The 21894-nt window shown below is 46.6% G+C and overlaps 2 protein-coding genes and 1 long non-coding RNA gene across 5 annotated transcripts in view; 1 reads left to right on the forward strand and 2 right to left on the reverse strand.

Moving 5' to 3' along the window:
* LOC111969520 (thrombospondin type-1 domain-containing protein 4) overlaps positions 1-21894 on the forward strand; it is a 147820-nt gene that overhangs the window by 97904 nt on the left and 28022 nt on the right. The gene's annotated exons all lie outside the window — the stretch shown is intronic.
* Positions 21-8558, reverse strand: LOC111969147 (HEAT repeat-containing protein 5B-like). Its single transcript, XM_070445469.1, has 7 exons — positions 8472-8558; positions 6049-6228; positions 2484-2733; positions 1990-2235; positions 1174-1201; positions 833-934; positions 21-33 (listed from the first exon to the last, which is right to left on the reverse strand). Exons 2-7 carry the CDS (start codon positions 6082-6084, stop codon positions 21-23), a joined length of 675 nt encoding a protein of 224 aa, XP_070301570.1. The 5' UTR covers positions 6085-6228; positions 8472-8558.
* On the reverse strand, positions 9892-14129 carry LOC139028328 (uncharacterized). 2 transcript variants are annotated; one of them, XR_011480512.1, is made up of 3 exons: positions 13955-14129; positions 11336-11594; positions 9892-10067 (listed from the first exon to the last, which is right to left on the reverse strand). It is a non-coding gene; the product is annotated as an uncharacterized lncRNA (long non-coding RNA). The 2 variants fall into 2 exon arrangements; XR_011480511.1 differs by having other exon boundaries at positions 13949-14129.

Below are 21894 nucleotides of genomic sequence, written 5' to 3' on the forward strand. Positions count from 1 at the left end.
CTGGTTAGAGACTGTCAGCTCTACACCCAACAACTACAATATGAGACCTGGTTAGAGCTTGTCCGCTCTACACCCGCAACTACATCAATATGAGACCTGGTTAGTAGATGTCAGCTCTATCACACGGCAGCAACTACACATATGATGAAGACTCTGTCTACTCTGAAAACCCCAACTAGAAATAGAGCTCAACTGGTACGACTGCGTCTAACACTCCAACAACTACAGAATATGAGACCCTGGTTAGAGACTGTGTCAGCTCTACACCAGACAACTACAATATGAGACTGGTTAGAGACTGTGTCAGCTCTACACCCAGCAAACTAACATAATGAGACCCTGGTTAGAGACTGTCAGCTCTATACCCAGCAACCTACAATATGAGACCTGGTTAGAGACTGTCAGCTCTACACCAACAACTACAATATGAGCCTGGTTAGAGACTGTCAGCTCTACACCCACACAACTACAAATAGAGACCTGGTTAGAGAACTGTCAGCTCTACAACCAACAACTACAATATGAGACCTGGTTAGAGACTGTCAGTCAAACAATAAACACAACTTATGAGACTGTTAGAGACTGTCAGCTCTACACCCACACTACAATAGAACCTGGTTAGAGACTGTCACTCTAACAGCAACTACATATGAGACCTGGTTAGAGACTGTCCAGCTTACACCCAACACTCACATATGAAACTGACCCTCCTCTCTCTCTCTCTCCCTCCCTCCCTCCCTCTCTCTCTCTCTTCTCTTCTCCTCCTCTCTCCCTCCTCTCTCCCTCCTCTCTCCTCCTCTCTCCCTCCTCTCTCCCTCAGTTATCTTTATACCTGGTCTTCACTGATGTGTGTCCTGGCGGCAGGGAGAGTCCAGTAGGGTACAATAGAGCCTGTAGACATGACATGACATGTTCTATCGGTTCCTCAGGTCTTGGAAAAAACCACAGGAACTCAATACTGACACCTGGCAGACACAGAGTAGGGTAGTTATCATGGGGAAACAAAGGAAACTCAATACTGACACCTGGCAGGGACAGAGTGGGTAGTTATCATGGGGAAACACAGGAACTCAATACTGACACCTGGCAGGGACAGAGTGGGTAGTTATCATGGGGAAACACAGGAAACTCAATACCTGACACCTGGCAGGGACAGAGTGGGTAGTTATCATGGGGAAACACAGGAACTCAATACTGACACCTGGCAGACACAGAGTAGGTAGTTATCATGGGGAAACACAGGAACTCAATACTGACACCTGGCAGACACAGAGTGGGTCTCTCTCTGTCTGTCTGTCCTCTCGCTGGCTGGCTGTCTGTCCTTCTCGCTGGCTGGCTGTCTGTCTGTGTGGCTGTCTGTCTTTCTGTCTGTGGCTGTCTGTCTGTCTGTCTGTCCTGTCTGTCTGTGGCTGTCTGTCCTGTCTGTCTGGTGTCTGGTCTGTCTGTCTGTCTTCTGTCTGTCTGTCCTGTCTGTCTGTCTGTGGCTGTCTGTGGCTGTCTGTCTGTCTGTGGCTGTCTGTCTGTCTGTCTGTCTGTGGCTGTCTGTGGCTGTCTGTGGCTGTCTGTGGCTGTTCTGTCCTGTGGGCTGGCTGTCTGTCTGTCTGTGGGCTGTCTGTCTGTCTGTCTGTGGCTGTGTCTGTCTGTCTGTGCTGTCTGGCGTGTTCCTGTCTGTCTGTCTGTGGCTGTCTGTCTGTGTCTGTCTGTGGCTGTCTGTCTGTCTGTCTGTCTGTGGCTTGTCTGTCTGTCTGTCTGTCTGTGGCTGTCTTTGTCTGTCTGTCCTGTCTGTCTGTCGTGCTGTCTGTCTGTCTTGTCTGTCTGTCTTGTCTGTCTGTCTGTCTGTCTGTCTGTGTCTGTCTGTCTGTCTGTCTGTCTGTCTCCTGTCTTGTCTGTCCTGTCTGTCTGTCTTGTCTGTCTGTCTGTCTGTCTGTCTGTCTGTCTGTCTGTGGCTGTCTGTGGCTGTTTGTCTGTGTCTGTGGCTGTCGTCCATACCCAGCATCAGATGCATTCTGTCCTTAATCAGGTCCTCCAGGCTCTGAGTAGGTCCAGGGTTTCCCAGGGGGTAGACTGGCGCCCCAGACGCCTGTGGAGGGACAGCAGGGGCCTCCTCTTCCCCCTCCCCGGCCCCGAAGCTGGTGCTGCTCAGCCAAAGGGCCACAGCGTGGAGAACAGGGGCCCAGGAGCCACGGTAATGGAGACGTGCTGTGTCGATGGTCTCTGGGGTGTAGAAGGCACCACCTGAACAACACAGGAAAACAGGCTTGTCAGGAGGTATTGTCCTTTTAAGAGTCTAAGAGTATTGGATTAGCACCAAATCTGTCACACAAAGTCATGAACAAGTTGTAGGGACAGTTTCCCGGGAAACAGATGAACCATGTCTAGAAAAGCATGTTCAGTTGAGAGATTCTCCATTTAAAGGGCTGTTTAGTCCAAGCTTAATCTGTGGTTTAAGACTGTCCATAGTGTTGAGTTGTGGTGTTGTGTACCGTCGGGAGGAAGTTGGCTCGAGAACTCAGCAGGAAGTGTGAGCAGAGCGTAGTCTCTGAGGACAGCCAACCACAGCCGAGACAGAGACGGTAGCTCAGGCTGCACCAGCATAATCAGGCTATCGGGAGGAAGAATGTCCGCTCCCTCCTCCTCCTCCTCTTCCTCATCCTCGTCTCCTCCTCCTGCCTTCACCTCCTTCACCGGCCGAGACTCTGCTTCCTTCTTTATCTTCATGGCCACCACATACACCTGAAAGATGGGGAGGGAGAGAACGAGAGCGAGAGAGCGAGAAAGAGAGAAGAAAAGAGTTGGTGAGAGAGAGACTAACTATGTTTTCATCCAACCTGTTTGTCAGTAAAGAACATAAAACATGTCATGACAGGACTCCTGACCTGATGGAAACAGCAAATGTCGGTAAACTTTAAAAATGTCCACAAAACAAAATACGTTAGACAAGGTAGGATATTTTTATATCTTTAAAATTAAATGAAGTCCTTATCTGTTTTATAGGTCTACTTCAAATAGCCGACAGCCAAGACAAAGATAAACGTGGTCAGAGACCCACTAAAACAGCATCGCCTCTGTCTGACAGGGTTGGTCCTACAGTGGTTCTGAGCCCGACAGACCCGGTTGGTCCTACAGTGGTTCTGAGCCTGTCTGACAGGGTTGGTGGTTCTGAGCCTGTCTGACAGGGTTGGTCCTACAGTGGTTCTGAGCCCGACAGACCCGGTTGGTCCAACAGTGGTTCTGAGCCCGGCAGACCCGGTTGGTCCTACAGTGGTTCTGAGCCCGACAGACCCGGTTGGTCCAACAGTGGTTCTGAGCCCGACAGACCCGGTTGGTCCAACAGTGGTTCTGAGCCTGTCTGACAGGGTTGGTCCTACAGTGGTTCTGAGCCCGACAGACCCGGTTGGTCCAACAGTGGTTCTGAGCCTGTCTGACAGGGTTGGTCCAACAGTGGTTCTGAGCCTGTCTGACAGGGTTGGTCCAACAGTGGTTCTGAGTCTGTCTGGCAGGGTTGGTTCTAGAGTTCAACCCTGGTTTCATCAGACCAGAGAATCTTGTTTTTCATGGTCAGAGTCCTTTAGGTGCCTTTTGGCAAACTCCAAGCAGGCTGTCATGTGCCTTTTACTGAGGAGTTGCTTCCGTGTGGCCACTCTACAATAAAGGTCTCTCTCTGGTCTCTCCAGAGATGGTAGATCAGGTTCAAGTCCGGGCTCTGGCTGGTCCACTCAAGGACATTCAGAGACTTGTCCCGAAGCCACTCCTACGTTGTCTTGGCTGTGTGCTTAGTGTCGTTGTCCTGTTGGAAGGTGAACCTTCGACACAGTCTGAGGTCCTGAGCGCTCTACAGCAGGTTTTCATCAAGGATCTCTTTTTGTTCCGTTCATCTTTCCCTCGATCCAGACTAGTTTCCCAGTCCCTGCCCACAGCATGATGCCGCCGCCACCATGCTTCACCGTTTTTTATTTATTTATTTTTGATTTAACCTTTATTTAACTAGGTAAGTCAGTTAAGAACAAATTCTTATTTACAGTGATGGCCTACCGGGGAACAGTGGTTTAACTGCCTTGATCAGAGGCAGAAAGGCAGATTTGTACCTTGTCAGCTCAGGGATTCGATCCAGTAAACGGTTTAAATGTGTCGACGTGTTGGAGGCGTCGGCAGCTGCACATGCTATTCTGGTTGAGCGTGGCGACATACTGTTAAACGTTTTATCCACAACTCTCTGTCCATCGCCGTTGTAATCTACCGGGAACCCAAAATGTTTCCAAACTGGAGATTTTAAAGATGGAGAATCCTCCTGGTTTATAAACCCTACCACTCACCATGGTACAGAACTAGATCCCGACTGCACCTCACAAAAATACTGTTTGAAATGCGGCAGTTTAGATTATAATGTTGATTACAACGTGCTCTAGTTGTTTTAACGGAATCTCATGAGAATTTCGTTTTTTTAAACTCAGATTTACTCAAAAGGCCCAGGCCTCCAGCCCAGGCTATAGTCTATAGTGTTACAGGCCTCCAGCCCAGTCTATAGTGTTACAGGCCTCCAGCCCAGCCTCCAGCCTATAGTGTTACAGGCCTCCAGCCCAGGCTATAGTCTATAGTGTTACAGGCCTCCAGCCCAGGCTATAGTCTATAGTGTTACAGGCCTCCAGCCCAGGCTATAGTCTAATAGTGGTTACAGGCCTCCAGCCCAGGCTATACCTATAGTGTACAGGCCTCCAGCCCAGCCTATAGTGTTACAGGCCTCCAGCCTCGCCTATAGTGTTACAGGCTCCAGCCCAGCCTATAGTGTTACAGGCCTCCAGCCAGCCTATAGTGTTACAGGCCTCCAGCCCAGGCTATAGTCTATAGTGTTACAGGCCTAGCCCAGGCTATAGCCTATAGTGTTACAGGCCTCCAGCCCAGCCTATAGTCTATAGTGTTACAGGCCTCCAGCCCAGGCTATAGTCTATAGTGTTACAGGCCTCCAGCCCAGCTATAACTATAGTGTTACAGGCCTCCAGCCAGCCTATAGTGTTCAGGCCTCCAGCCAGCTAGCCTATAGCCTATAGTGTTACAGGCTCCAGCCCTAGCCTATAGTTAGTGTTACAGGCCTCTCAGCCTAAGCCTATAGTCTATAGTGTTACAGCCTCCAGCCCAGGCTATACCTATAGTGTTACAGGCCTCCAGCCCAGACTAATAGTGTTACAGGCCTCCAGCCAAGCCTAGCCTATAGCCTATAGTGTACAGGCCTCCAGCCTAGCCTATAGAGTCTATAGTTGTTACAGGCCTCCAGCCTAGCTATAGTCTATAGTGTTACAGCCTCAGCCCAGCCTATAGTCTTAAGTGGTTACAGGCCTCCAGCCAGCCTAGTCCCTATAGTGTTACAGGCCTCCAGCCAGCCTATAGTGTTACAGGCCTATAGTCTATAGTGTTACAGGCCTCCAGCCTAGCCTAGTCTATAGTGTTACAGGCTCCAGCCTAGCCTATGCCTATAGTGTTACAGGCCTCCAGCCCAGCCTAGCGTATAGTGTTACAGGCCTCCAGCCCAGCCTAGCCTATAGTGGGTTACAGGCCTATAGCCTAGCCTATAGCCTATAGTCTATAGTGTTACAGGCTATAGCCTAGTTTGTACAGGCCTCCAGCCCAGCCTATAGCCTATAGTGTTACAGGCCTCCAGCCTAGCCTATAGCCTATAGTCTATAGTGTTACAGGCCCCCAGCCTAGCCCTCCAAAGCCATAGTGTTACAGGCCTCCAGCCCAGCCTATAGTCTATAGTGTTACAGGCCTCCAGCCCAGCCTATAGTCTATAGTGTTACAGGCCTCCAGCCCAGCCTATAGTGTTACAGGCCTCCAGCCTAGCCTATAGTCTATAAGCCTAGTGTTATGATTTTGTATATATGTTTTTAAATGTACCAAGGTCTCCGTAACGACCGGTACCGTTACAACCCTTCTGACGTGATCAGAAAAAAGACCGATATAGACCTGAGGAGCAAAACTAATGAAATATAATGTTGAGGGTTTTAATACTGTAGTGAAACTGACCGGTAGATTTACATATTCAAGCCATCTCACCTCAGCCCAGGCCTTCAGTACAGCCAACTTCTCCATGGTGGTAGCACTCTCACTGTACAGCTGACTAGAGGAACCCTTCCCAGCCTGCACCTTGTCCAGCGAGGAGACCAGGAGGTTGTGGACGCGACGAAGATCATTCAGGTCACTGACCACACCACTACCGATCCACGTACTGCACACCTACAGGACGGACGGAAGGACACACAGAGAAGAAGGGAATTGGAGAGAAACGATTCACACAGACTGGTAGAAAAACAGGGATTTCTGTTGGTTTTTTCTTCAGGAGAAGAACAAAATTGAAAAATTGAAAATTGCAGAGAGAGAGAGAGAGAGATCGTGATCGAACAAAGAGAGCCAGAGAAAGAGATCGATATCATGAGAGATGAAGACCGTGAGAGAGAAAGACATTGATATCATGAGAGATGAAGATCATGAGAGAGAAAGAGATCGATATCATGAGAGAAATGAAGATCGTGAGAGAGAGCAATAGATTGTGATCGTCAGAGCGAGACACAAAAAGCCCTCTGTATGAGGAGTGTGTCAACACTATCTGACCATTATGTTGACTGCCTCCTTCCTCCACATCAGTCAGAAAGCAGAAGTGTCTGTCTATCTATCAGTCAGAGCCTTGACACTGGTACACAGCTCTCTACAGCGCCACTACACAGCCCACAACTACCCTACACTACACAGCCCACAACTACCCTACAGTACACAGCCCACAACTACACTACACTACCCTACAGTACACAGCCCACAACTACACTACACTACACTACACAGCTCTCTACAGCTCTACTACACAGAGAGAAACATGATGACTCAGAGCTCTGCAGGACTGAGGATTGTCTGCTGCATACACTACAGTACCATACACTACACAGCCCACAACTACAGTATCATACACTACACAGCCCACAACTACAGTACCATACACTACACAGCCCACAACTACAGTACCATACACTACACAGCCCACAACTACAGTACCATACACTACACAGCCCACAACTACAGTACACTACAGTACCCTACACAGCTACACCCTAACACTACCCTACACTGCAGTACAGTACACACTACACTATACTACAGTACACACGACACTACAGTACAGTACACACTACACTACACGACAGTACACTACAGTACACTACACTACACTACAGTACCATACACTACCATACACTACACAGCCCACAACTTACAGTACACTACCCTACACAATACTACATAAGTACATACACAATACACATACACTACTACGAACTACTACAGTACCTACAGTACCCTACAAATACAGTACACTACACTACACAATACTTACAGTAACAGTAACAATACTACAGTACAGTACACAATACTACAGTACAGTACACTACACTACACAATACTACAGTACAACTACAGTACCCTACAATTACACAATACTACAGTACACTACACAATACTACAGTACAGTACACTACACAATACTACAGTACACTACACTACACAATACTACAGTACAGTACACTACACAATACTACAGTACAGTACACTACAGTACACTACACTACAGTACACTACAGTACAGTACACTACACTACACTACAGTACAGTACCACTACACAATACTACAGTACACAATACTACAGTACAGTACACTACACAATACTACAGTACACTACACTTACAGTACACTACACTACACAATACTACAGTAACAGTACACACACAATACACAATACTACAGTACATACACCACACAATACTACAGTACAGTACACTACACAATACTACAGTACAGTACACTACACAATACTTACAGTACAGTACACTACACTACAGTACAGTACACTACACTACACTACAGTACCATACACTACACAGCCCACACATACAGTACACTACAGTACCTACAATACACAATACTACAGTACACTACACAATACTAACGATACACTACACTACACAATACTACAGTACACTACACTACACTACAGTACAGTACACTACAGTACACTACACTACAGTAACTCAGTACAGTACACCACATACTACAGTACATAACTACACAATACTACAGTACACTACACAATACATAAGTACACTACACTACAGTACATACAGTACCCTACACTACACAAATACTTACAGTACACTACACAATAACCAATACTCAGTACAGTTACACTACACAATACTACAGTACAGTACACTACAGTACAGTACACTACACTACGTACACTACAGTACACTACACTACAGTATACTACACTACAGTACAGTATACTACAGTACAGTATACTACAGTACAGTATACTACAGTACAGTACACTACAGTACAGTACACTACACTACACTACACACTACACCCACACCACATACAGTAACATACAGTACAGTACATGGTGATGTAGAGAGCCTATCAGGACAGTTACCTGGCATGCCTTAGCTGTGATGTCAGAAGGTGTATCTGGGGAGAACCTATCAGGCAGTTACCTGGCATGCCTTAGCTGTGATGTCAGAAGGTGTATTCTGGGGAGAACCTATCAGGACAGTTACCTGGCATGCCTTAGCTGTTGATGTCAGAAGTGTTATCTGGAGAAGCCTATCAGGACAGTTACCTGGCATGCCTTAGCTGTTGATGTCAGAAGGTGTATCTGGGGGAGACCTAATCAGGACAGTTACCTGGCATGCCTTAGCTGTGATGTCAGAAGGTGTATCTGGGGAAGAACTATCAGGACAGTTACCTGGCATGCCTTAGCTTGGATGTCAGAGGTGTTATCTGGGGAGAGCCTATCAGGACAGTTACCTGGCATGCCTTAGCTGTGATGTCAGAAGGTGTATCTGGGGAGAGCCTATCAGGACAGTTACCTGGCATGCCTTAGCTGTGATGTCAGAAGGTGTATCTGGGGAGAACCTATCAGGACAGTTACCTGGCATGCCTTAGCTGTGATGTCAGAAGGTTATCTGGGGAAGAACCTATCAGGACAGTTACCTGGCATTGCCTTAGCTTGATGTCAGAAGTGTATCTGGAGAGAGCCTATCAGGACAGTTAAACCTGGCATGCCTTAGCTGTGATGTCAGAAGGTGTATCTGGGGAGACCTATCAGGACAGTTACCTGGCATGCCTTAGCTGTGATGTCAGAAGGTGTATCTGGGAGAACCTATCAGGACAGTTACCTGGCATGCCTTAGCTGTGATGTCAGAAGGTGTATCTGGGGAGAGCCTATCAGGACAGTTACCTGCATGCCTTAGCTGTGATGTCAGAAGGTGTATCTGGGGAGAGCCTATCAGGACAGTTACCTGGCATGCCTTAGCTTGATGTCGTAGATTGGGTGTATCTGGGGAGAACATCATGGACAGTTACCTGGCATGCCTTAGCTGTGATGTTCAGAAGGTGTACTTGGGGATACGCGTATCAGGACAGTTACCTGGCATGCCTTAGCTGTGATGTCAGAAGGTGTATGCTGGGAGAACCTATCAGGACAGTTACCTGGCATGCCGAGCTGTCAGAAGGGTATCGGGAAACTCAGACAGTTACTGGCATGCCTTAGCTGTGATGTCAGAGGTGTATCTGGGAGAACCTATCAGGACAGTTACCTGGCATGCCTTAGCTGTGATGTCAGAAGGTGTATCTGGGGAGAACCTATCAGGGACAGTTACCTGGCATGCCTTAGCTGTGATGTCAGAAAGGTTGTATCTGGGGAGAATGCTGGTCTTAGGCTCTCCAACCTGAGGAACAATGAACACATACATATATACTATATAACATATATACACATGAATAGGTTCAGAGATAAATAGAAATACAACACATAAATTATATATATTATATGTGTTGATAGACTCACATTAGCCTGGTACTGCCTCCAGGATCACGTGACCTGGGAACTCGGCTCCGGGAACAGAGGCAAACTTCTTAATAATGTCTTCCAGGGCCTTGGACCGGCCATCTCAACTGGTTACTGTTGTCTGTAGCCGCCATGAAGGCATGGCGTATCAGGTCAGAGAGGTGAGGACCAACAGATCAGCTGAATAGAGGAGAGAGGAGGGAAGGAAGAGAGAGGGTGAAAAAGGGTTGGTTACTGTGGTCTGTTAGCCGCCATGAAGACTATGTGAATCAGGTCAGAGAGGTGGAGACCAACAGATCACCTGAATAGAGGGAGGGAGGGATAGGAGGGAGGATAGAGGGAGGGAGGGATGAAACAACAGATCACCTGGATAGAGGGCGGACAGCGGGGAAGAATAGGGGAGGGACAGCGGGAGGAATAGAGGGAGGGACAGCGGGAGGAATAGAGGGAGGAACAGAAGGAGGGACAGCGGGAGGAATAGAGGGAGGGACAGCGGGAGAATAGGGAGGAGGAATAGAGGGAGGGACAGCGGGAGGAATAAGAGGGGGAAGCGGGAAGAAGAGGAGGACAGTGGGAGGAATAGAGGGAGGGACAGCGGGAGAATGATGGGGAGGAAAGAAGGAGGGGACAGCGGGAGGATAGAGGGAGGGACGCGGAGGGAGGAAATGAGGAGAGGAGGAATAGAGGAGGACAGCGGGAGGAATAGAGGGAAGGGACAGCGGGAGGAATAGAGGGAGGCAGCGGGAGGAATAGAGGGAGGAAAGAGGAGGAAACAGAAGGAGGGACAGCGGGAGGAATAGAGGGAGGGACAAGCGGGAGGAATAGAGGGAGGAATAGAGGGAGGAATAGAGGGGAACAGAAGGAGGTGACAGCGGGAGGGAATAGAGGGAGGGACACGGCGGGAGGAATAGAGGGAGGAATAGAGCGGGGAACAGAAGGAGGACAGCGGGAGAGATAGAGGGAGGGACAGCGGGAGGAATAGAGGAGGGACAGCGGGAGATAGAGGGGCACAGCGGGGAATAGAGGGAGGGACAGCGGGAGGACAGCGGAGGAATAGAGGGAGGGCAGCGGGAGGAATAGAGGGAGGAATAGAGGGAGGGACAGCGGGAGAATAGAGGGAGGGACAGTGGGAGGAATAGAGGGAGGGGCAGTGGGAGGGACAGTGGATGAATAGAGGGAGGGACAGCGGGAGGGACAGCGGGAGGAATAGAGAGGAATAGAGGGAGGACAGCGGGAGGAATAGAGGGAGGGACAGCGGGATGGGACAGATCAGGTTTCATACATATTTTGACAGATGGAATTCCATGACTTTTCCATAACCAACCACTGGCCACATCTCTGTGCGGTATTAAAAGAAAGCCTAATGTGGTATCTGAGAGGCGTGTGTGTGTTGTGTGTGTGTGTTGTGTGTGTGTGTGTGTGTGTGTGTGTGATGTGTGTGTGTGTACCTTTAGGGTTCTTGGCCTTAGCAGAGCGGGCGCCGGCCAGGTCAAAGTGGCTCTTGTCTGCGTTCTCACACAGCAGTATGATACGACACAGACAGTCTGCGGCGAACACACGGGTCACCCAGCGCGGCGCCACAGACGGCTTGGCGTTATTATCCTCTCCAGCGCCGTAACATGATGTCATCATCGATCTCATCCTGCTTCTCCGAGTCGTCCTCTTCTTTACCCAGATCTACCGGTGCCACAACCCCTCCTCCAGCCTCTGGACAGGAAGGAAGGAAATACTTCAACGTCCCACACAGGAAAAACAGGCATACATGACACATTAAAGGCCAATGCAACCGTTTTCATCTCCATATCAAATCATTTCTGGTAACAAATACCTTTTACTGTGATTGTTTAAATGAAAAACGTAAAAAAGAAACACAAATAGCTTCTTAGCAAAGACCAATTTCTCAATAAGAATTTTGCCAAGACTGTTGGGGGAGTGGTTTGAGTGGGAGGAGGAACACTAGCTGTTATTGGCAGAGAGGTTTGGAACTCTTTCTTATTGGTCTATTAACTCATTAACTGGTTGATCACCAGGCAGTATAAAACTCCATCCCACCAAAACAAGCTGAAATTCAGGCCGTCTTTTCAAAACAGCTTTAAACTAAAGCGTATTATCATAATTTTCACAGTATTATTCCAACCTCAGTGTGGAAATAGATTATATAAAACTAAGAAAAATCACGTTTTGACTGCACTGAGCCTTAAGACGAGGAGGGAGAACGGACATTTAAAAACAAAACACAGCATTATCAACAAGACACTACTAAGACCATATGTCTAACGGCCTAATTAAAATATCACAGGACCAACAGCCAAACAGCAACAGAACATTCCATGGTCACATCATGTTCCTAGTCATGACTTAGCTGAGCATAACACACACAATATATATATACAGTGGGAGAACAAGTATTTGATAAACACTTGACAATTTTGCAGGTTTTCCTACTTACAAAGCATGTAGAGGTCTGTAATTTTTATCATAGGTACACTTCAACTGTGAGAGAAGGAATCTAAAACAAAAATCCAGAAATCACATTGTATGATTTTTAAGTAATTAATTTGCATTTTATTGCATGACATAAGTATTTGATACATCAGAAAAGCAGAACTGAATTTTGGTACAGAAACCTTAGTTGCAATTACAGAGTCATACGTTTCCTGTAGTTCTTGACCAGGTTTGCACACACTGCAGCAGGGATTTTGGCCCACTCCTCCATACAGACCTTCTCCAGATCCTTCAGGTTTCGGGGCTGTCGCTGGGCAATACGGACTTTCCAGCTCCCTCCAAGATTTTCTATTGGGTTCAGGTCTGGAGACTGGCTAGGCCGCTCCAGGACCTTGAGATGCTTCTTACGGAGCCACTCCTTAGTGCCCTGCTGTGTGTTTCGGGTCGTTGTCATGCTGAAGACCCAGCCACGACCCATCTTCAATGCTCTTACTGAGGGAGGAGGTTGTTGGTCAAGATCTCGCGATACATGGCCCCATCCATCCTCCCCTCAATACGGTGCAGTCGTCCTGTCCCCTTTGCAGAAAAGCATCCCAAAGAATGATGTTTCCACCTCCATGCTTCACGGTTGGGGATTTGGTGTTCTTGGGGTTGTACTCATCCTTCTATTCCTCCAAACACGGCGAGTGGAGTTTAGAGCAAAAGCTCTATTTTTGTCTCATCAGACCACATGACCTTCTCCCATTCCTCCTCTGGATCATCCAGATGGTCATTGGCAAACTTCAGACGGGCCTGGACATGCGCTGGCTTGAGCAGTGGGACTTGCGTGCGCTGCAGGTGATTTAATCCATGACGGCGTAGTGTGTTACTAATGGTTTTCTTTGAGACTGTGGTCCCAGCTCTCTTCAGGTCATTGACCAGGTCCTTCCGTGTAGTTCTGGGCTGATCCCTCACATTCCTCATGATCATTGATGCCCCACGAGGTTGATATCTTGCATGGAGCCCCAGACCGAGGGTGATTGACCGTCATCTTGAAACTTCCATTTTTCTAATAATTGTGCCAACAGTTGTTGCCTTCTCACCAAGCTGCTTGGCTATTGTCCTGTAGCCCATCCCAGCCTTGTACAGGTCTAAATTTATCCTGATGTCCTTACACAGCTCTTCTGGTCTTGGCCATTGTGGAGAGGTTGGAGTCTGTTTGATTGAGTGTGTGGACAGGTGTCTTTTATACAGGTAACGAGTTCAAACAGGTGCAGTTAATACAGGTAATGAGTGGAGAACCAGGAGGGCTTCTTAAAGAAAACTAACAGGTCGTGAAGAGCCGGAATTCTTACTGGTTGGTAGGTGATCAAATACTTATGTCATGCAATAAAATGCTAATTAATTACTTAAAAATCATACAATGTGATTTTCTGGATTTTTGTTTTAGATTCCTTCTCTCACAGTTGAAGTGTACCTATGATAAAAATTACAGACCTCTACATGCTTTGTAGTAGGAAAACCTGCAAAATCGGCAGTGATCAAATACTTGTTCTCCCACTGTATATATATATCTATCAAAGACATGTTATTATAAACCCGTCACCAAACACTTAGTTAAGTCAGGTTTCACAGACTGTGACCTGTATTAGCAGCCAGGACGTCCTTGCAGAGCTTCAACCAATGAGAGAGCTTGTCCACGGCGAGCGAGGACAGCATGTGGCGCCAGAGTGTCATGGATGTCGTGAAAAGCTTCCTGTCCGTCTCCCGGTCCAGGCATTCCAAACAGAACCCCCTCCAAACCAGTCTCTGTGATGTTCAGATCTGAGGAGAGAGAAAGAGAGGGAGAGGAAGAGAGAGAGGAAACAGGAAAATAAAGATATTTGGCCACATACACCAGTGGAGGTGTTGGAACAAAAGAAAGAGCCAGTTTGCACGTCCCTGGTCTAGAGTCAGGCCCGTCCCTGGTCTAGAGTCAGGCCCGTCCCTGGTCTAGCGTCAGTTGCCAGGTCCTGGTCTAGCGCCAGTGCCAGTCCTGTCTAGCTTAGATTGCCCGTCCTGTCTAGCGCAGTTGCCCGTCCCTGGTCTAGAGTCAGTTGCCCGTCCTGGTCTAGCGCCAGTTGCCCGTCCCTGGTCTAGAGTCAGGCCCGTCCCTGTCTAGAGTCAGGCCCGTCCCTGTCTAGAGTAGGCCCGTCCCTGGTCTAGAGGTCAGCCCGTCCCTGGTCTAGCGGCCAGTGCCCGTCCCTGGTCTAGAGTCAGCCCGTCCCTGGTCTAGAGTCAGGGCCGTCCCTGGTCTAGCGCCAGTTGCCCGTCCCTGGTCTAGAGTCAGTTGCCCGTCCCTGGTCTAGAGTCAGTTCCCGCCCTGATCTAGCGCCAGTTGCCCGTCTCCTGGTCTAGAGTCAGGCCCGTCCCTGTCTAGCGCCAGTTGCCCGTCCCTGGTCTAGAGTCAGTTGCCCGTCCCTGGTCTAGAGTCAGTTGCCCGTCCCTGGTCTAGCGCCAGTTGCCCGTCCCCTGGTCTAGAGTCGGGCCCGTCCCTGTCTAGAGTCAGGCCCGTCCCTGGTCTAGATGTCAGTTGCCCGTCCCTGGTCTAGCGCCAGGCCCGTCCCTGGTCTAGAGTCAGGCCCGTTCCTGGTCTAGAGTCAGGGCCCTGTCCCTGGGTCTAGAGTCAGGCCCGTCCCTGGTCTAGAGTCAGGCCGTCCCTGGTCTAGAGCTCAGGCCCGTCCCTGGTCTAGCGCCAGTTGCAGTCCCTGGCTAGCGCAGTTGCCCGTCCCTGTCTAGCGCCAGTTCCCGCCTGGTCTAGCGCCAGTTGCCCGTCCTGGTCTAGCCAGTTGCCCGTCCCTGGTCTAGCGCCAGTGCCGTCCCGGTCTAGCGCCAGTTGCCCGTCCCTGGTCTAGCGCCAGTTTCCCGTCCCTGGTCTAGCGCCAGTTGCCCGTCCCTGGTCTAGCGCCAGTTTGCCCGTCCCTGGTCTAGCGCCAGTTTGNAAAAGAGAGAGATGGCGACATCTGGCCATTTTTGAAGTCAGAGGGATGCAGCCAGTTGTCAGGGATGAATGATATGGGAAGGGGAAATGGGGAGAAGGCCCCGACAGAGATGGTCTGGAGAGGGAAGGAGGGATCGGTTCGAGCGGGCAGGTTGTCAAGAGGCCGGCCAGAACCTTACTAGTCGCAGATTTCATCAGGAGGAGGGAAGTAAGAAAGAGGTCAAGCGCGTAGGGTAGTTATGTGTGGACCAGTGGACTCAATAGGCCTAAGAGAAATGAAAGGAGCTGATTTGTCACCTGGAGGTGGGGAGGATTAAGCGAGGGAGGAGAAGGTGAACAAGAGTTCGTAGGGTCAGAGGCAGAAAGCTTGAAATTTAGAATGATAGAAGTGGCTTTAGCAGTGGAATACAAGGAAGAAGAAGGTAGAAAGGAGGGAGTGAAAGGACGATAGGTCCCCCCGGAAATTGAGTTTTCCTCTCATTTTGCCTCAGCTGCCCGCAGTCCCTGATTCTATAAGCTAGAAAATTCACAGGAGCAGGAGGTAGGACCGAGCCGCCGGGAGGAGAGGGGACAGTGCGAGTGAATAGATGTGAAAGGGAGGGAGAAGTAGGGTCAAATATGCAGAATCAGGGACAGGAGGGAGAAGGATTCAGCTGAAGGGAGAGATGATAGAAAGAAGCAGTAGAGATAGTGGGAAGTCGAGAGAGTGAAGATTGCAAGGCACATTAACAATTTTGGGTAAGGCTGATTGGCCTGGGTTGGAGGAGTGGGAGACAGAAAAGGAAACAAAGTAGTGATCAAAGGGACCTGGAAGGGGGGTTGCAGTGAGGTTAGTAGGTGGAACTAGTAAAGATAGGTCAAGCCGTATTGCTGCCTTGTGAAGTGGGAAAGGCGACTGGAAAAGGTAAGGTCAAAGAGGCAAGGAGAAAGGAAAAGAAAGTTGCAAAAAATTAATCGAAGCAGACATCAGGAGGTTGAAGTCCCCAAGGTACAAAGAGCGGTGAACCATCCTCAGAAAATGACTTTATCAAGGTGTGGTTGATATGATGACACAATGTGAAAGTCTTGAGTAGATAGAAGTGACAGTGACAGCATTGAATTCAAATGAGGAGATGAAGCAGGTGAAGAGAGAGAATCTCCACTTAGAAATTAGTAAGGTCCTGTGCCAACCAACCCAGCGATGACCAGAAATGCTCTATGAGAGAAAACGTAAGTCCGATGAAGAAGAGAGCAGCTGGAAGTGCAGTGTCTCTGGTGTGATCCAAGTCTCCGTCAGGGCCAAAAAAGTCAAGGGACTGAAGGGCAAAGCATAGGCAGAGAGAACTTGGCGTTCTTGACCGCAGATTCAGCAGTTTCCAAAACGGTGCAGAGACCAGGAATTCCACACTGTTGCTGCGCGCAGGATACACTACAATTAGAAAGGGTTGCAGCGAAGGGGTGTGGAACGCTGTAAAGCCTACAGGAGAAGGGAAGCGAACATGGTATAGAAAACACACACATAGTGGCAAAGAGCAAAAGGGATAATTCTGAAAAAACTAGGTAATATACTCAACTGAGCCTAGTGTGTGGATCCTTCCTCTCCTTTCCTTTCTCAAATTAACTCGGCAGAAACAACATCCGCAAAAATCGTCTTTGTTCGGTGACCGACCTTAGTTTTGCAACGAGACCGCCTCTGACACGCTTTAGAGCTCCATGAGAAGCTGCCGCGAGAAAACTTTGGAGACTGAAGTACTGATTGCCAATTGCAACATTTTTTATTATGATCCCCATTCTCTTCCTGGGGTGCAGCAAAAATTAAAGGCAGTTTATACAATTTAAAAAGCATTAGCAATACATTCACAGATTTCACAACAAACTGTGTGCCTCGCCCCCTAACTCCCTACAACTACCACTACCTACATGGTATGCATGGGTGTCCGAGCTCCTCAGTCCAGTAGTTTTAGACAGACCAGGCTCGTGCATCAACATGTCAAACCTCTCAGAAAATAAAAGTAAGTGATGAAGTCAATTCTCTCCTCACTATTCAGCCAGGAAGATTGACATGGCCATAATATTAATATTAAGCTCTCTGTGTACATCCAAGGGGCCACCGTGCTGCCCTGTCAGAGCCAATTGCAATTGAAAGTCCTTTTTATTGCGGGGACCGTGACCAAACACAAACAGTAGTCAAGGTGCGACCAAAAATAGACCTGCCTTGTTTATAAGTGTTGTTAAAGAAGGCAGAGACAATTGTTTTTATTATAGACCAGACTTCTCCCCATCTTAGCTACCACTGCATCAATGTGTTTTGACCATGACAGTTTACAATCTAGAGTTACGTCCAAGCAGTTTAAGTCATGCTCAGACACTTAATTTCCACATTGATTATTACAAGATTTAGTTGAGGTTTAGGAAATGTGTTCCTAACTAACAAATGCTTTTAGTTTTAGAAATGATTTAGGGCTAATTATTCCTTGCCAACCCACTCTGAAACCAACCTGCAAGCTTCTTTGTTGAGTGTTGCAGTCATTCTCCACTGTAGTAAGCTGAATGTATACATAAGACACGCTTAATCAGTCAGTGGCATGTCCGTTAGTAACAAATTGAAAAAGCAAGGGCCCTAAAAGACAGCTACCCTGGGAATTCCTGATTCTAACCTGGATTATAATTTGAGATGCTCATTAAAGAACATCCCCTGTGTTCTGTAGACAAGTAGCTCTTTATCCACATTATAGCAGGGGGTGTAAAGCCAATAAACACATACGTTTTTCCAGCAGCAGACATGGATCGATCATGTCAAAAGCTGCACTGAGAATCTAACAAGACGCCCCACAATCATTTATCATCAATTTTCTCAACAGCAATCATCAGGTCATTTGTGTAAGTGCTGCCTGTTGAGTTCCTCCTATAAACATGCTGAAATTCTGTTGTCAATTGTTTACTGTGAAATAGTATTGTATCTGGTCAAACACAATTTTTTCCGGAAGTTTACTAAAAGGTTGGTAACAAGCGAATTGGTCGGCTATTTGAGCAGTATAGGGATTAACTATCTTGGGTAGGCGGAATGACTTTAAGCTTCCCTCCAGGCCTGAGGGCCACAGGCTCTCATAGTAAGGCGTAAAATTGAAGATGTTTGCAAATAGGAAGTGCCATATTGTCTGCTATTAAATCCTTAGTAATTCCATCCAATGTTAGACCCCGGTGGCTTGTCATGGTGAATAGAACCAACAATAATTTTTTTAGCCTTTTCACACTGACTTTTATGGAATTCATAAAAGTACAGTTCTTGTTTTCATAATTTGGTCTGATATACTTGCATGTTAAGTGTCAGCGTTTGTTGCTGGCAATGTCATCGCTAAGTTTGCTTATCTGCAATGAACATAAGTCATTAAAGTAGTTTGCAATATCAGTGGGCTTTGTGATGAATGAGCCATTAATTCAATGAAATGAAGGAGCCGAGTTGGCTTTTTTTTCCCAACAATGTCATTTAAAGGTGCCCCAAAGCTTTTATTATCATTCTTATATAATTGGAATCTTTGTTTCAAGTGTATTATTTTTTTTTTTTTTCACATGACTCTTTAATTTGCAGTAACGTTTGCCATCAGTTGGGCTGCCATACCCTTTTGCCTCATTCCTCTCAACCATACCCATTCTTTCAAATTCCTCATCAATCCAAATGGATTTAACAGTTTACAGTAATTTTCTTAATGTGTACATGCTTATTAGTACGGAGTAAGTAGTTTCATAAATGCGTCAAGTGGAGTGTCTGGTTGCTCCTCTACACACCAACAAGACCCAGCAAATATTTTTACATCATCAATATATGAATCACAACAAAACTTCTTGTATGACATCTTATACACTAATATTAGGCCAGCCTTGGAACTTTGGTTTTCCTAGAATTGCTATTACAGTTGAATGCGGAAGTTTTACATACCCTTAGCCAAAATACAGTTAAACTTAGTTTTTTCACAATCAGAATTAATAGTAGAGAGAGTGATTTTACTTTCAGCTTTTATTTCTTTCATCACCATTCCAGAGTCAAAGTTTTCAACACTCAATTAGTATTTGGTAGCATGCCTTTAAATTGTGTTAACTTGGTAGTCAAATGTTCAGCGTAGCCTCCACCAAGCTCTCTCAAAATAAGTTGGGGGAATTTTGTCCCATTCCTCCTGACAGAGCTGGTGGGTAACTGAGTCAGGTTTGTAGCCTCCTTGCTCGTAGACACGCTTTTTCAAGTCTGCCCACAACTTTTCTATAGGATTGAGGTCAAGGGCTTTGTGAGGCCACTCCAAACATTGACTTTGTTGTCTTTCCTTAAGCCATTTTGCCACAACTTTGGAAGTATGCTTGGGGTCATTGTCCATTTGGAAGACCCATTTGCGACCAAGCTTTAACTTCCTGACTGATGTCTTGAGATGTTGCTTCAACATATCCACATAATTTTCCTGCCTCATGATGCCATCTATTTTGTGAAGTGCACCAGTCCCTCCTACAGCAAAACACACCCACAACATGATGCTGCCACCCCCGTTATTCACGGTTGGGATGATGTTCTTCGGCTTGCAAACCTCCCCCTTTTTCCTCCAAACATAACGATGGTCATTATGGCCAAACAGTTATATTTTTGTTTCATCAGACCAGAGGACATTTCTCCAAAAAGTACAATCTTTGTGCAGTTGCAAACTGTAGTCTGGCTTTTTTATGGTGGTTTTGGAGCAGTGGCTTCTTCCTTGCTGAGCCGCCTTTCAGGTTATGTCGCTATAGGACTTGTTTTACTGTGGATATAGATACTTTCTTACCTGTTTCCTCCAGCATCTTCACAAGGTCCTTTGATGTTGTTCTGGGATTGATTTGCACTTTTCTCACCAAAGTACGTTCATCTCTAGGAGACAGAACGCGTCTCCTTCCTGAATGGTATGATGGCTGCGTTGTCCCATGGTGTTTATACTTGCATACTATTGTTTGTACAGATGAACGTGGTACCTTCAGTTGTTTGGAAATTGCTCCCAAGGATGAACCAGACTTGTGGAGGTCTCCAATTTTCTTTCTGAGGTCTTGGATGATTTCTTTTGATTTTCCCATGATGTCAAGCAAAGAGGCACTGAGTTTGATGGCCTTGAAATACATCCACAGGTACACCTCCAATTGACTCAAATGTCAATTAGCCTATCAGAAGCTTCTAAAGCCATGACATTATTTTCTGGAATTTTCCAAGCTGTTTAAAGGCACAGTCAACTTAGTGTATGTAAACTTCTGACCCACTGGAATTGTGATACAGTGAGTTATCAGTGAAATAATCTGTCTGTAAACAATTGTTGGAAAAATTACTTTCATGCACAAAGTAGATGTCCTAACCGACTTTCCAAAACTATAGTTTGTTAACAAGAAATTTGTGGAGTGGTTGAAAAACGAGTTTTAATGACTCCAACATAAGTGTATGTAAACTTTCGACTTCAACTGTATATTGTGATCACTACATCTTATAGATTTGGATACTGCTTTAAAGCAAATATCTGCAGCGTTAGTAAAGATGTGATCAATACATGTTGATGATTTAATTCCTATGCTGTTTGTAACTACCCTGGTTGGTTGATTGACAACCTGATCTAGGTTGCAGGCACAGGTAACAATTAGAATTTCTTTCCTGAGTGGCAGCTTGATGATAGCCAGTCAATATTTAAATCATCCAGAAAATATACTTCTCTGTTGATATCACATACATTATCAAGCATTTCACACATATTATTATCCAGATACTAACTGTTAGCACTTGGTGGTCTATAGCAGCTTCCCACAAGAATGGGCTTTAGGTGAGACAGATGAACCTGTAGCTATATTACTTCAACACTATTTAAGATTAGATCGTCTCTAAGCTTTACAGGAATGTGGTTCTGAATATAGACAGCAACACCATCTCCGTTGGCATTTCTGTCTTTTCAGTAGATGTTATATGTATTGCTACCACTGTATCATCAAAGGTATTATCTAAGTGAGTTTCAGAGATAGTCAGAATATGAATGTCTTCTGTTACAAGCAAGTTATTGACTTCATGGACCTTGTTTATTAGGCTACCCATGTTAATATGGGCTATTTTTAGCACTTTTCTGGGTTGCTTGATTGTTTTAAATACTTTACTGGGAAGCTTATCAGAGGTAGACTTACTCATGCTATTTACATTGGAGCTGATAGTGCAGGGTGAGCTGCATAAAGTGGTCTTCCTACTATTGCACACTGCCTCAGTGCTAACAGTGTAACTCTGGTTTATAGGCTCATGATTACTGCTTACAATAGCTGAGCTGTTTGGATAACAGTGTATTGGGTGCAATTAGGGGTACATAAATAAATTACTTACATTGTGTTTGCCAATGCCCCTAAGATCATGTACATTTGATGCAGCATTATGACGACTCATTGTCACAATGGTAGGGAATTAACTGAGCTGGTCTTGGATAATTTACAGTCATTGTTTCAACGCAGCCTTGAAATTCGTGGCAGAGTCCACGAGCCAAGATGATTTGGATGGACTCCGTCATTCCTGTAGTGTATCTTCTGTTTCCATAAGGTGTCAAAGTTATCAATGAAAGTGACTCTAGTAGAGCTACTGTAGTCTTTCAGAAATCA

Source organism: Salvelinus sp. IW2-2015, linkage group LG10 (genome assembly GCF_002910315.2).
Source record: "Salvelinus sp. IW2-2015 linkage group LG10, ASM291031v2, whole genome shotgun sequence".
Lineage (NCBI taxonomy): Eukaryota > Metazoa > Chordata > Actinopteri > Salmoniformes > Salmonidae > Salvelinus > Salvelinus sp. IW2-2015.

Bases quoted from the DNA above. Each gene is read 5' to 3' on its own strand.
- LOC111969147 (XM_070445469.1), bottom strand. From the start codon at position 6,084: ATGGAGAAGTTGGCTGTACTGAAGGCCTGGGCTGAG. The intron at 2,734-6,048 runs GTGAGATGGCTT...CCCATCTTTCAG, and splicing joins TACTGAAGGCCTGGGCTGAG to GTGTATGTGGTGGCCATGAA. The intron at 935-1,173 runs CATGATAACTAC...GTGGTTTTTTCC, and splicing joins ATTGAGTTCCTGTGTTTCCC to AAGACCTGAGGAACCGATAG.